We start from the raw sequence: 16,496 nt of genomic DNA, 5'->3' as shown, positions 1-16,496 counted from the left end.
AAAATAACTATTGTGCAACAGGAGGACTCATGGCTACTTTAAGCAGAGACGCTGTACTTTGCAATCCATTCCCAGTACTTATCACAAACAATTGAAGAATGGTCTCCATCTCTGCTCATAAAAATGACTGAGATGCCATTTAACTTTTGGGAGACATTGGAGGGCCTTATCCTTGAGGAATCACTAAAATAATACATTCAGCATGAAGACAGACAGGAAAGTGGCACTTGTGATGCCAATTTTCCTATGGTATGCATTGTGAAAATAGCACTATTCCATGGGCTAGAGTTAAAATGACTCCTACTGGGCTTAATTCACTCTAGGCAGTAGGAATGGAGTTCAATTAAAGATCCATGACATTTACAAATACTTTAGAAATGTCATTTATTTAATAATGTATTGTAATATACAAAAACCCTTACATTAAAACATCTTCCCAGTACAATTACATTAAAATATCTTCCCACAATACGTTTACATTTTTTTTAATGTACAACTCAGCTGTGCTGTTTTCCACTACTTAAAAGAACAGTAACCCCAAAAAATAAGTGTCTTAAAGTAATGGAAATGCGTGCTTAACTGTTAAAACTGATGTGTTTGCTTCAGAAACACAACTATAGTTTATATAAATGAGCTGCTGTGTATCCATGGGGCAGCCATTCAATGCTGAAAAAAGGCACAGGATTCACAGCAGATAACAGATATGCTCTGTAGTATACAATAAGATTATTCAGAACGTATCTGTTATCTGCTGGGAATCCCATGCTTGAATGGCTGACCCATGGCTACACAGCAGCTTGTTTCTATAAACTATAGTTGTGTTTCTGAAGCAAACACACCGGTTTTACCAGTGTAGGGCAATAGTACATTATATTGACATTCCTTTAGAACACATTCATTTTTTGGTGTTACTGTTCCTTTAAGAAGTCCCAGTCCACAGCAATAACAAATAATCCTTGGGAGAAGGCTATGTTTTAATTGCTTTTACATTTAGTGATTTATATACATACAGTATAATTTAATTGAATATGAAATTAACATGGTATGGCACAAGACATTAGAGTAGTACCTGAATTCACCACTGTGGCCCCATTCACCTAACAGCTCTAGTGCTGGTGCTTTTCGCTCCAAAACAACTCAGAGCATGTTCAGGTTGAATGGCGCCAGTGCTATTACTGTTACACATTTCCTATGCCAGTGATAGGTTAGGCTGAAGTGCGGATTCAGGTGGCGTTGTAAATACAATTTTTATTTGACGAGTGAAGATGAATAAAAGCTACTTTATTTACCAAAAATTAGCAGTGCATAATGTCCTTACTACTAACACGTTTGGTGCCCATTGGTACTTCCTCAGAGTAGTAGTAGTAGCAGTAGTAGTAGTAGTACTCTGAGGAAGTGTCAATGGGCACGAAACGCGTCAGTAGTAAGGACATTATGCATTGCTAATTTTTGGTAAATAAAGGAGCTTTTATTGATCTTCACTTGTCCAAAAAAATTGTATTTATGATGCTGTGAGGAAGTTCCGTGGCCAGGGAACAGGAGTCGGACATGTGATTGTCTTGAACCAATCAGCGCAGCAATGGTGAGAAAGTTGTATTCAGGTGGAGTTGGCCTGTGTTCCATCAGCCTAACACCTAAAGGCTCAGAAAAAAGTTAGGAAAACCATACCTTGGACCACTACTAAGTGTGGGATCCATTATCCAGAAACCCATTATGCAGACTGTTCCAAATTATGGAAAGGCCATCTCCCATAGACTCCATTTTATCCAAATAATCCAAATTTTTAAAAAATATTTCCTTTTTCTTTGTAGTTATAAAACAGTACCTTGTACTTGATCCAAACTAAGATATTATTACTCCTTGTTGCAGAAAAACAATCCTACTGGTCATGTTTAAATCTTATTTTGGTAGAATTAAGGTATGAAGATCCCAAAAAAGATACATTATCCGGAATACCCCAGGTCCCGAGCATTCTGGTTACCAGGTCCCATACCTCTATAACCAAGATAGCTACAATATTAGCCATATGCCATGGCAGAAGTGCTGCTTTTTGTAAGAGAAAGGAAGAATACCCTACCCGCAGGAAACAGGAAATACAATTCCTCTTCAAGCATAAAGTTCACTACTTTTTCCAACATTTATTTGCTTTACTGGCCCCCAAGGATATATATACAATCCAAATATTAAGACAAATCAGAAATGGCATTAAGCTTGTAACAAGCAGCCTGGATTGACAAACTGGTTCTTATTTGGCATCAGATTGTAGTTGTCTACCACCAAGTGTTTTATATGTGAGCTCTTAATTTCTATCATGAAGTCCTTATTTTGAGTTTCTCCTTTGCTAAGATTCCAGAATACAATGTCCAAAACCAGGCTGGGCTCCACCCTGGCAAGCAATGAGAGGCAACTGCACAGGGGCCTGGCACTTTTCAAGGGAAAGGATGAGAAGGAATAAAGTAAACACCAATGTGACAGCAGCAAGAAAGTGAGGTACAGAATCAGAGCAGTCTTCATTCTAAACTTGGGTGCTGGCGTGATCCATAGGACTCTCCTATGTAATAAAAGGCACAAGGTTTGCCCAGGAGCAGTAACCCAAAGCAAACAATTATCAGGAAGCATTTACTGGTCACCTGTTTAAAAGTCAACATCTCATTGTTTGAAATGGGTTACTGTACCTGCAAATTAAAAGTGTTTGTCATGACATTGCCCCCCATGTGAGAGGCTTTAGTTGCCCAGTAATATCTCCATTTTAGGGAAATACATTCTATTTAAAATGTTAATAAACATTAAGCTTTAACTTAAATTTTTAGGAGAAATTACAGCTGATTTAAAAGAGGACAGTCTGGTTACAGACATAAGAGGAGGGAAAAAATATGTAGTTCATTTATTATGTATTAACTTTTCCTGACCATCCACAGGTCATTGGCCACTTTGCTACAAACACTGGTAGCCAAACAGGTCAGTTAAGGACCTGATCCCTTCTGGCATCAGTTGGCTCAACCATTATAATATTGTTTAGACCAGTAACCCAACTGTCCTTAGTGATGTGTGGGCCGCCATGAAACCTGAGGGTTTATCCACGGTTAGGGTGGGTTTGGGGTAACATCCACACAGTTTACAGGTCACTGCTGGGTTTGGGTTGAGCTTTTCCTTCTGCTCTCCCTGCATGCAACCTTCCTGTGTAGGCTTCTTCTTCTAGCAGTCTCTATTTATAGGTGCAACCCTGCCCCCTTTCATGACATCAGAGAGGGGTGGGTCTGATGCAGACCTATAAATAGAAGTGCCAGGTAGGTTTGGGTTGGGTGTGGATTTGGAACAGGTGGCTCAGGGTTGGGTACGAGTCAACGTTTTGCACTATGGCAGGTGTATCCACATATCCTATTTACACCATTTCCAGATTCCATTCAATTATGTCTTCGGACTTCAACAGTCAAAAATGTGTCATTATCTGTTCATGTGTAGCCAACCTTTGTTTGTTACACTTTGATGTATGTGAACTATAGTTTAAAAAAATAACAAGAGTAGATAAATTGGCATTTATGCTGATAATAATTCTTATACTGTATTGTCATTCTCTCCAATGTTAGTAGCAGTATACCAATGAGTAGATATAACTGATTATACTGCTGCCCAGCAAAGCTTATTATTTGTTTTTAAACATTCCAGATCATGGGTGTCTACCAAATAATATGAGAATGCCCTTAGTTGTAGTGGCTGTGAAGGTTTCCTGTTCAACTCTTAACCTATTGTTTTCTTGGAATGAAAATATGTGGACATGTCCAATGACTAATTTCCAGATAGCCTTTAGGGGGCAGATTTTATTCTTCCTGATGGAAGGTTCTATTCAGGCCACCCATCTGTATGGCAGGTAGGTAAGAGTCAACAACAACAAAAAAATCATTAAACTCCAACCTATTTGAGGTCTATATAAGAAAGACATTACAAGCTTATTTTCCTCAGTAATAAACCCTCAGTTTGGGAGAGGCGCAAGCAGTATTCTTATACAGCAGCACAAGCCAGGTGTGATCTATGCAGCTCTATCTAGCACCCTTCTACTATTCACCTGTAAGGGGCAAAGCTGTGTTTATGGGTTATGAGCAGGTGCAACCACAGGGGGTGCCTTAAAGTAAAAGTAACATCAAAAAATGAAATTGATTTAAAGTAATAAAAATATAATGTAGTGTTGCCCTGCACTGGTAAAACTGCTGTGTTTGCTTCAGAAACACTACTATTGTTTATATAAATAAGCTGCTGTGTAGCAATGGGGGCAGTCATTCAAAGTAGAAAAGGCTCAATTACACAACAGATAGCAGATTAGCTCTATAGAACATAATGGTGTTATCTGTTATCCACTATTTAACCTGTGCCACATAGACTTTTTCCAATTTCCATCATTGCTACTCGACAGCATATTTATATGAACAATAGTAGTGTTTCTGAAGCAAACACATCAGTTTAACCAGTGCAGGGCAACACTATATGATATTTTCGTTACTTTAAAACACTTTAATTTTTTGGCGTTACTGTTCCTTTAATTGTAGTGAAAGTAGATGCTCGACATCACTAAAGGATTGTGATGGGTGAATTCATTCGGCAGGTGCGAGTTGGCAGCAAATTTCTGTGTTTCGCTGCCGGCCAATAAAATTCGCTAAACTGTTGGGTAAATTCGCAAGCTTCAAAAAAATTCGCTCATGTCAAAACTGTTGCATGTCAACATTATTCAGGTGCTCATTGAATTTAATGTGGGCATCAAAATTGACGCGGGCGTCAAAATTCGCATTTCTCTAATTTTTCGTTGTTTTTGAAAAAAACATTTGAGGTGAAATGGGACAAATTCGCCCCATCACTACTAGGGTTGCCACCTGGCCGGTATTTTACCGGCTTGGCCGCTAAAAATTATGGATGATCCCAATGTTATTAATAGGGAAAAAAGATAAATATATAGGAAGGCCAGGGGCGCTCCACCAATAGGGTTGTCACCTTTTGTAAAAAAACATTTTACCAGCCAGCGGGGGGCTGAAACTCGCAACGCAAAAGTGGCGGAGCCAAATTGGGGAGGACAAGATGAGGAAAAAAAGGTACGTTTCAACCCGAGGGCAAGGCCTTTTCTTAAGGGTATGGCCGGTAGATTTGTAATACCGGCCCCGGCAGGTGTTTTATCGGCTAGGCTGGGAAAACACTGACCGGTGGCAACCCTATCCACCAATGAGGTGAGTTGAGACACTAGCCTCAGACGACAGCGCCCCCCTGGTTGCCAGAGGCGGCAAAAATGCCGCTCCTGGTAACTAGGAGACGAATTTCCATTTTTCAACCTGGAAATTCGGCTCTTCTAGTACAGAGAGCCCAATTGTGCTCTCTGCACTAGCGACGTGGACAGCCCCTGACCCCCTCCGGAGCGATGTGGACCGCCTCCAAAAGGAAGGCAAAATGCCTAGGATTGCCCTTGAAGAAGGAGGGTATTTTTTTCTAGAAAAGGTGGCAACCCTAATCACTACTAAAGGACAGTTTCAAGTGTGTGAGTTGTAGTTGAGCAATGGCTGCACACCCTTATGGAGTAGGTTTGGCCAGACTCTTAGAGTCTATGAGGCTGAACAATAGGAGCATAAGAATACTGCAAGCTAAAGGGTTAAATCCGGCTTTTAGGGATCTGGTGTCGCGTGCCCACCTCTCACAACTGCCAGCCAATTTACTGCAAGTCATTCTATTTAATTAGGCGCTGAGTAGGTGTTCCCAGTCTAATAAAAGGCGCAGGATAATCACCTCCGTGAGAAATAAAGTCTAGAAATAGCAGTTTGTCACGGTGCATTTTTATTGCTGCCATTCTGATGCCTTTTCTCTCTCCCTATAAATGTGATCATCTAAGCTGAGAAATAAAACGACAAGGCATCTATCCCTATGCATATAGCTCCCCCCCCCAGCCATATTTTTCCTCTCTCCCTCGATAAAAATTGCCAAATAATAATGAATCATTTCATAAATAATGGGCTTAGGGGCTTATCAGGGCAGGCTGGCCAGTGCTGGCGCCTTATCTGTGTAGGACACATTGCTGAAGTGTTCCTCTCTCCATACTAAATAGGAAACGAGACAGGCAGGGGAATAGATCCAACTCTCCTACAGCAGCAGCAGCAGCCACCCAACTACTCCCCTAAAATCCACCCACTGCAGCCATCAATAGGCCACAAAATGGCTCCACTCACTTTCCCAAATGAAAGGCAAACGGTGAGTAAATCCGAACGTGGCTTTTGTTTTGTGCAGGCAGGGGTCGGGGTGCCTTATGTGGGGGGAGGGGCGGGTCGGTAAGGGGTCGCCTTTTGCTGGGCTGCGTCTGGACCCCCAGGAACCTACAGAAATGCCACACAAAACAGCATTTGACATTTCATTTTCGTTTTATGACATGTGGAGCGGGGCTTTAGGCAGAGCCATTTATTATCTTATAAGTGTACAGTTAGCAGTGCGGCATACAGGATAATAAATAGCTGCTTGTCCTTATAATATATTTATTATATTATTATATGATTTATTAACTACGTATTAAATACAGATACTCGTTACATACACATATGAACAATACAAGCGCCGCATTTCCTCTAGTGTATTCACCCACAGTCTGGCCTCACATTATTATGTGCCTATTTATTACACAGAATCCAATGCGCATCTATTCACTTCTAACATCTCTTCTATTTTCCAGTACGATATAAAAAAAGACAACTAGTTTAAAAAAAAAAATCCGTCGTGTAATAAATGAAATGGATTTGACTTATTCTGGCAAAATTGATATCCAGACAGTTTCCCATAATATATACACACAATTACGTATACAATGTTTGCCAAAATCGAAACATTGTATAGCATTGAATTATGTAACATTTAACCTCAATTTGGAAATAATTTCTTTGGCGCTAGAGCCGTCAATATATAAATACATGTTTTACGTCTCCAAGGAAAGAGTCTAATAAGTACCAAGAGGTTAAATTGTTAAATCTAATGTACTGGGAATTAATGTCTGTTTTTTTTTTGCGCGCTGACTTTGTTCCAATTGATTGTGAATACGGAGGTATACTCGGCTGTACAGATGTCTTGGCCGTTTTTACATTTGTTTCGGTAAAAACGTATTTGGATAGAAAAATATCATAGATGATAATGAGATAGATAGATTATTTGTTTTGTAGTTTTTTTTTTTTTTTTTTAAATCTAGCAAAAGGAAAATACACTTTATCTTGCAGAATTACGCAGTTAATATTAATCGCTGTGCAATTCACAATTTTCAGTAAATTCGCTTCCAGTTAGAGGCCAATCTTGCATTGCTGAACAGGGGCTGTCGGCGAATATACAAAAACCAAGAGCTTCTTTTTTTTTTTTTTTTTTTTTACTGTAAAGCTCACAATTATAGCAGGACTGGTGTAATGTATTTTACCCCCACCTTGTGCACAGACTTAAGGGTTGAGGGGATCCGATCGCTTTACAAAACGAATTGTTTATTCTCACTATGATAATATTGCTGGAGAGGCTGATTGCGTGGCATTTTATGGAATATGTTCCATTGCATATTAAATGTTACAGTGTGTATAATGGAGAACACCAAAGGATTTCCTACCCCCAGCTCACCACTGCAGTCATGGCAAGAGCCAAGGTCAGTATCATCAGCCCACTATTGGGCATACTGCTCGCCCTGCATTGCAGCTTTGATAGATATATTGTATGCGATTTAAATTAAACGCATAGACAGATGGAGAGAGAGAGAGAGAGAGAGAGAGAGATTTCCATATTGAAATACAAGTAAATCTAAATAAATAAAAAAACAGAGAGAGAATGATGATGATGATAGATAGAGAGAGAAAGAAAGAGAGTGTGTATAGATGATAGATAGATAGAGAGAGAGAGAGAGAGAGAGAGAGAGAGAGAGAGAGATTTCATATTGAAATACAAGTGAATCTAAATAAATAAAAGAGAGAGAGAGAGAATGATGATGATGATAGAGAGAGATAGAGATAGAGAGAGAGAGAGAGAGAGAGAGATAATAGATAGATTGATAGATAGATAAAGAGAGAGAGAGATTTTTTCAAATTGAAATACAAGTAAATCTAAATAAATAAAAAAACAGAGAAAGAGAATGATGATAATGATGATGATGATGACAGAAAGAGAGAGAGAGAGAGAGAGAGAGAGAGAGAGAGAGATGATAGATAGATAAAGAGAGAGAGAGAAAGAGAGAGAGAGAAAGAGAGAGGGAGAGAGTTTTCCATATTGAAATACAAGTAAATCTAAATAAAGAAAGAGAGAGAATGATGATGATAGAGAGGGAGAGAGAGATAATAGATAGATAAAGAAAGATAGAGAGATTTCCATATTGAAATGCAAGTTAATCTAAATGAATAAAAAAAACACTGTCTCATTTTGCAGATTAAACGGTGGATTCGAGTTGGGCTAGGGATGGGCGTTCTCCGGCGGCGAATTATTGGATAAACGAAATGGGTCAAATTCGCCCATCCCTATTTGGGGCATCAGCGTTAGGCAGTCATCCACTGGCACTCACACAACAGAAACACTTATAGACCTTACGAGCAAATCCATTACATTATCACACACACTAGGAAGCAGTGAAACACAAAATAGAGCCAATAACACAGCCAGTCACACAACTGAGATCAGGACGCATTGTCTGGACATTGCCGAAATTGTTGCTAAATGTTTTTAGCAGTTTCTCTGTCTTTCTCTGTAATTGCAACATTGTCACCTAAACAAAAAAAAAATCTAGTTGAAGAAAATGTAGCGAAATTGAATGTTGGGCAGCAGAATGGAAAACAAAGCGACAGGCGAGGCCGGGGGAGAGACACAGCAAATAAACGTTTGCTTATTTAGCCGCAAATGAACGCGTCAGCTTTCCCAATGTCACAATTGTATTCGGGTCATCACTGGCGTTGCAATACGATCGACCCATACTAGAAAAGCAAAATAAAGCAGAAAAAGATTTCCTGTCTTGGAACAAAAGATCATGGCCCGTGGTTACTTTATTTTATTTCTGCTTTGCCTTTTTACTGTCAGCCCCATTTTCTATTTATTAGTTTTGTTATTAGTGTTTTTAGTGTTGTTATTAGTGTTATTAGTACAAGGTTTTTTAGTTTTTCGGTACAAGGCGGAATCCCATCCCCGCAGAGAGGATTCTGTAGGCAAAGAAAGGTTCTCCCCGTTGATGTCACAATGGCTTGTTGTTGGCACTGCCTGGCTGGGCGCTCATTGATGTCAATTACATCTGGTTGGGGGCTCAGCTGAGGGGATAAACATTTGGGCTCAATAACGTGTCAAAGTATATTTTAAATCAACGAGTGTGACAATAATGAAATATTTGGATTCCTGTGTGCAACAATAACATTTGGGTGCATAAACAGGTATGTGCATGTGTCTGTGTGTGAGACACAGATATTTAGTATGTGCATGGATGTGTAACAGAAATGTCTGGGTGTAAAGATGTAACTAATATTTTTGTGTGACAGTAAGATTTGGGTGCACAGTGGTGTATGGATGTGTGACTTATATTTAGGGATCCAATTTGCCCATAGTATCTGGGTACATGATTTTATCAGTAATGTATAGATGCACAGGTGTGTGAATAATATTTGGGTGTCTGGTTGTGGGACTAATTATTGGTGTGTGACAGTGACACTTGAGTGTGTGGGTTGGAGGTTAAGAGAAGGTGGGTGGATACACCTAGTACATGGGCGTGGCTAATATATGCTTGCACGCGTGTGCCATGTATACTATTTGTGTGTATGTATGTGCAATGTATAAGTGCATGGGGGTGGCAGTTATATTTGGGTTATTGACTTGTATGTACCGGGTAACAGGATTATAATGCTTTGGGTGTATGGGGGTGCCAGGGTGTGTGCATGTGTGTCTAATATTAAGGTGCAGGGGTGTGACGGTGACATTGATGCCACAGAGAGCAGTGTCGGACTGGCCCACAGGGATACCAGGAAAACTCCCGGTGGGCCCAGGTGTCAGTGGCCCCTCATGCTGCTAAACATTTGGCCTATTTCATGGTCATTCCCTATTTATATGAGAACAAAGAAGCTAAATAGATGGAAAATAGATTATAGTATGTAAAACAAGAGACTAGGTGGAGTGAGGAGAGGAAGAAGAATAGTGCCCCTGGTCTAAGGTTTTTGGGTGGGACCCTGGTGTCCGACACTGACAGAGAGTACTTGTGCCTCTGACTGTCTGTAGCTACACATACACTGGAGCAGATATATATAGCTGGATTAAAGAATGCTGGGGGGCAGGTAGGGTTTCTTGAGAAATACAAGATGATGTTATACCCTCAGTAGTCACTTTGCTGAAGCCCATGTTTGGTTTCCTGGCCGCAGGTAAAGTGTCAGTAGGAGGGGAGATCCGCGCTGTGAGCAATGTCCCTAAAGATGATGGAGAGGCTGAGTACAGACATGGATGGCACCCGAGATGTTGCATCGCCCCCCGCACGACAAGACGCAGCTGAGCCTGAGAGAACTGTGGAACTGAGTGGGGTGAAAGAAGGGGCGGCCCCAAACTCCCCCCCTCGAGCTGTCCCGGTGATTGAGCTGCTCAGAAGGGGGGAGGGATTGGGGAATATAAAGGCCAGGGAGCAGGAGCTGAGACTGCAGAACATCAGGACCACTGAGCTGTGTAGAGCTACTTTGACACCAGCCACAGAACTGTGCAGAGCCCCACTGACTCCTACCACAGAGCTTTGCAGAGCCCCACTTACCCCAACTACAGAGCTTTGCAGAGCCCCACTAACCCCCACCACAGAGCTGTGCAGACCTCCACTAACCCCTGCTGCTGAATTCTGCAGAGCATCATTGACTCCAGCTTCAGAGCTGTGCAGAGCCCCAAGCTCAGTGACTGGACCGTCTCTCACTGCCACCACAGAGCTTTGCAGACCCCCCATCCCCTTGCCAACACCAAGCACCGGACCCCCAGCTGAACAAGCAGTAGAAGCCCGGATGGTGCAGCTGAGTCCCACAGCTTCTCTCCCTTTACAGGCGGCAGGCAGAACCATGCTCTATGGGCTCAATCAGCCCCTGGCGTCAGATAACAGGTCAGTACTTGCTTTGCTTTATGTCTCTGTATATACAGTACCCCTATTGCTACTGCTAATGTCTATCTCCAATTCCTACATCCCATAGTATATTGTCTCTAATGTCTATCTGTAATCCCTACATCCCATAGTAAATTGTCTCTCACTATCTCTAATTCTTACATTCCATAGAATGCTCTCTCTAATGTCTATCGCTAATTCCTACATTTTATAGTACCCTCTCATAAATGTCAATCACTAATGCTTACATCCCATAGTAGGCTCTGACCTGTATCTCAGTACACTGAGCCTGGCAAATCACCCCCTCATTAATTATGTAACCTGCATAGCATCTTTGCTGCCACATCCAATCCAACTAAACCTCTCAGCATCCTCCAACATGCATCCACATCCATTCCATACACATTCCACAGCATGGTTGCACACTGCACTTCCCAGGCAATGTATGTGCCTAGAATCCTAGCAACTGTATAAAATGAATAACAGCATTGCATTTAGTATTAGTCAATGCATCCATCCAACACAGTACTGTAGCACATTGCACACAATGCATATAACTAGCACCGTAGCATATCACACCCATTGCATATAGCCAGCAATCATAGCAAATCCATTCAATAAATGTAACCCATATAGCATCTTAATACGTCCCAATAAAAGCACCCAACTAACCATTCCAGTATTCTAGTAAGCACTATACAGTGCATGTGAGCAAACAACATATTGCATCTCAGTGCATTAGTTATGTAGTTTGCCTTGCAGTTAAATGCATCCCACACAGTTTACTTCCTATTGAATTGCAGCAGAACAACTCACCAACAGAATATCCTAATGCAGTATTCCCACAAGGCTGGGTGATCAATTGATTTCTGCTGGTATTCATATTCAGCAAAGCCTCCTAGTGCTCTGTACTCTTATAATAATGCACCTTAAATAACAATATAGCAAATCTTACTGAAACAGCACACCTTTGGGTGCACATTAATTCATACTACTACATACAAATAGCACCCTTGTGTATCACACACTGCTCACCTTGCAAATCATTTTAATGTCAAACCCACGCTAACTTGCAGAGCACCCCAATGCATTGCACCCAAAGAATTTACTCTACAGAGCATCCCTTGCACTGTATGCAGATGTCACTTCTAGAATAGCATGTTTGTTTGCAGAACATATCATGGATTCTTAGCCACCCTCCTCTGCAGATACAATGCTCTGTGCCATTCAGAACATCTTAGAAGGTGACAGTCATTATCATCATCATCATCATTTATTTATATAGCCATGTCAAATTCTGTGAGATTTTAGATAATCCCTTCCTTCCCCCAATATTTTCATCCTGCAGATGGTTTTTCATTCCCCACCAACAATATACATTTACTCCTAGAACAGGTCTGCACATCTATAACATATTAACCCGTTGCCTATTAAAATGGCTTTTAGTGGGGGGACAGACCTGTCATTGGTTAGCTTTATTATTCGTATGCTGTAGTAGCAAGAGAAGCCTGCTGTGTCATTGCATTTCTGCTTCAATCCAGTTGTTATTATTATTGGACTTAATTACCACACATGTTCTGTGCATTTTGCTTAAAGCTACTTTGATGATTTCATTTTATGCCATTTGCTGTCATTTTCCATTTCCCATAATTCCTTGATTTTTGCATTTTATGTATAAAAACACAATAAGAGCGCATTGCTTGACTCAAATATCCATAGATAGCAGATCAACGCACTTTTAGGTGGTTTACCAACTTCTAGTTCGTTACTATTATTTCTAATTTATTATTATTCATAATTATGTATTATTAGTTTTATTGACATGTATTTATAATATACAACATATTCTGCAGCCCTATGTAGCAGAAGGGTATATATATCAAACACTCAATTCTTTTTAACCAATAAAGTATATAAAGAGGGGTCTGCTTGTTGGGTCCTGCAACACTATGGCTTGGTAGGAGTCACAATTATAGGAAAAAATCTAAATGTATAGCAATAATCTCTATATAGCTCTATAATTTCTCTCCCCTTTTTGCAGCTGATTTTGAAAACCTTTGCTCATATTTAGCTGCCTTTGAATAGAATGTTCTTCCTGGATGTGAAGCATTCTAATCCCATAACAATTAATATTACATTTTATCCCAGATCTTCATTTTCCTATACCCCCTTACAATATGGATTATAACTACCACTTCCTGTATCCTGGTCATTATTTTAAACCATCTTCCTGTCTCTATTTCCTTTTACTTGTCACATCTATATTGCTTGCACTTATTGCTTCCTTTATACAAGACAGCATCCTTTACTGCTTGTCTAAATACAAATTCTGTGTGTTTGTTGCTTGTATTGTGTTAATAGTGCATTTTTGTATATAAGCCTGCCAGCTCTGTAAACCAGTAATAATAAACCATACATATGTTTATTTTTTTTAAAAAAGTTTTATGTTCATCATTTTCTTGTTTTGAATTTTGATCCTTCCATTGCTTTCTTATCATCTTTCTGTGTCAATTCCGTAGGCTTCATTTAGTTATTTTCAAAAATTAAAAGAAATATAAATATATTTTTTTAGTGGCTACTTTGGTGACCCAGACACCTTCCCCATGTACACCAGCAATTCCAGAGCTAAGCGAAGACCTGGCCCCTATGAAGTGGAAATCTCTGAAGGTAAAACACAGTCTTACTAATGTCAGAACTAGGGCATTTAGATGGGGCCCCATGCAGAATGTAGAACTATATTGTGAAGCATTTGTTAACATTTAATTAATGCAGATTCTCAATAGGTGCACCAGAATTTAAAGGGGTGGTTCACCTTTAAGTTAACTTTTGGTATGTTATGAATGGTTAATTCTAAGAAACTTTTCTATTGGTCTTTATTTTTTATAGTTTTTACAATTATTTGCCTTCTTCTGACTGTTTTCAGCTTTTAAAAGGTGGTCACTGACCACATCTAAAAAAGATAATGCTATGCAAGGCTACACATTTATTGTTAATGCTACATTTTATTACGCATCTTTCTATTCAGACCCTTTCCCATTCATATTCCAGTCTCTTATTCAGATCAGTTCATGGTTACTAAGGTAATTTGGACCATAGCAATCAGACTGAATGCACAAAAAATACATTTCCTCAGAATATTATTCTCTGCATTGTACTAAAAGTTAATCAAAGGTGAACAACCATTTTAACTATAAGCCATGTAGCATCAGATTATATGACCGGAAACCCTAATTTTCTGCTTAGCTTAGCTGCCCAGAGCACACTGAGCATGTGCAGTTTTACTGACACGCCTTATAAAATTCAAGATGGAAAGCTCCTATGACAACTTTCAAGGTCTGGATCATTGCTAGAATTTTTGGATCATTAAGCTGGTAAAAGCTATATTCACTTCTAAGGTTAAGTTCTCCTTAAAGGCCCACAGATTGTGGGAAAAATGTGCACAACAGCCAGATTTTGGTATTTAATTTTTGATTGTGTGCTTTGGTTGTTAGATGTACCTTTATTATGTTTTATTATTGTCTACATTCAATTACAGTTATATCTCACAGACCCAAGTTTTTTTTCAAAATGAGAACAATTAATCCTTCCCAAATGTGACTGGACCTATGCTAGATGTGTGTACATAAAAATGTTTTGTAACCAACTGAAAAAAAAATAATAATAACAGGTAATCATTCCTTGTGACAGGTCCCCAGCCAAAAGTGGTCCGACGCATCTTTACCAACAGCCGAGAGAGGTGGAGGCAGCAGAACGTAAACGGGGCATTTGCTGAACTCCGCAAGCTCATCCCAACTCACCCACCCGACAAGAAACTTAGCAAGAATGAAATCCTTCGATTGGCAATGAAATATATCAACTTTCTTGCCAAACTTCTCGATGACCAGGAAGAAGAAGGCAACCAAAGGAATAAAGGAAATAAAGATAATGGAATGGTTCAGCAAGAACTGCTTCAAGACATGCTGTCTCCGAACTCTAGCTGTGGAAGTTCTTTAGATGGTGCGCCAAGCCCTGATAGTTACTCAGAGGAACACGATGCACTGGACTCCAAGCACAGCAGAAATCTCCATCAAGCCATGCTCCCCATAGATGGCAGTGGGCAGCGGTGATTAAATGAATATCCGTATCATTCCCAATAGTTTCTCGTGGGTATAAACTATGACCCACTGGATATGGACCAGTGTTTTATTGGTATTGATGCACACGTTTGGGATGAAGACAGTATATGAATCTTTAAGGTACTTTATTTAAAATAAAAAAAACGGCCATCTTTATAATGTATAGACCATCCCTTCAATGCAACAAAATCCACTGTGCAAGAGGACTCTCACGTTTATAGATAAGGCATATCGTTCCAGTGTAAGGAAGGTTCAATCTACATATTTGTGTTGAAACGTGTCAAACTGTTTGATAGCTATATGCACATTGCATACAAAGTTGACCCAGTTAGACATTTAGCAAAATCATTTCTCTCGATAGAGCCTCAAGTTGGATTTTGGAACCATTGAAATAAAGGAAGAAAAAGCAGAATTATTTTTACTTGGTACCTGTTGAAGAGAAGGTACATATACATACATTTATATTGCAATTGTTGAGTTCACATCAGTATTATTTAAGAAAAAAATGTTTGTTACTTTATCTATTATTTGCTAGTTGTGGTTAAAATCTGCATTTATAATGTATCGATTTTTTTTTATATTTTAAAGGCATTTGAAGCCAAGGCAGTGTTCTGTTACAGAATATGAATGTTATCCTGTGACTTTGTAAATGGCTGTGTGATTTTTTTTACCTGAAAAAAAAAGTCTCTCTCATTATTCACAAGATCCTGCATTTATTAGTCCATGTTTAGTGCCAAAGACTCTAAATCAATGCTGTAGTTGCCATTTTGAATGCATAAAGAAGTAGCCCTCCTGCGAATCAAAAATGTTATTTTGAGTATTAGTGCTGTTGTGTGACCGGACCCTTCTTACAAGGCAGGATCTTGTCTGCTTTGTCTCAATGTCCTATATGTTACTGTCCAATATCTCAGATATCTCAGATCTTCCTCCAAACATCTTTCTTAGTTCGCACAAAGATTTCTAACTCCAACTTTCTTCTGCAAGTGTGTTAGACTACGAATGTTTCCACACCTAGACAGACCTAGAATGACCAACTAAGGAAAGTTATTTGTTACAAAATGTCCTGTTTTACTGCCTTTCCTGCTTCCATGGAGTAGCTTACATCCTGCTAACCATATGACTTGCATATTATCAAATTTTGTTACAGCAAGGAGCAGCTATTCTACAGTCACTAAATCAGAAAATCACCTGCGAAAGTCTCTCCAAAAGTCTCCTTTGGGGCAATGTACTCAAGTGTCAGCATAGTGAGATCTTCTTAGTTTGTTGTATCTGGACAATTGTACTTTACACTGCATCATTATGTAAAA

The 16,496-nt window shown here is 39.6% G+C and overlaps 1 protein-coding gene across 1 annotated transcript; it reads left to right on the top strand.

Moving 5' to 3' along the window:
- Positions 1 to 6,144: 6,144 nt before the first annotated feature.
- Positions 6,145 to 16,283, top strand: tal1.S (T-cell acute lymphocytic leukemia 1 S homeolog; the record flags this gene model as incomplete). Its single annotated transcript, NM_001088277.1, is given in 4 exon segments — positions 6,145 to 6,219; positions 10,365 to 11,074; positions 13,647 to 13,741; positions 14,762 to 16,283. Coding segments are annotated over 3 exon segments (1,185 nt in total). The 5' UTR covers positions 6,145 to 6,219; positions 10,365 to 10,403.
- Positions 16,284 to 16,496: the final 213 nt, after the last annotated feature.

The sequence above is a fragment of the Xenopus laevis genome, chromosome 4S (assembly GCF_017654675.1).
Source record: "Xenopus laevis strain J_2021 chromosome 4S, Xenopus_laevis_v10.1, whole genome shotgun sequence".
Lineage (NCBI taxonomy): Eukaryota > Metazoa > Chordata > Amphibia > Anura > Pipidae > Xenopus > Xenopus laevis.
The sequence above is the reverse complement of the archived record's forward strand: the minus strand, read 5'-3'. Positions and strand labels throughout refer to the sequence as shown.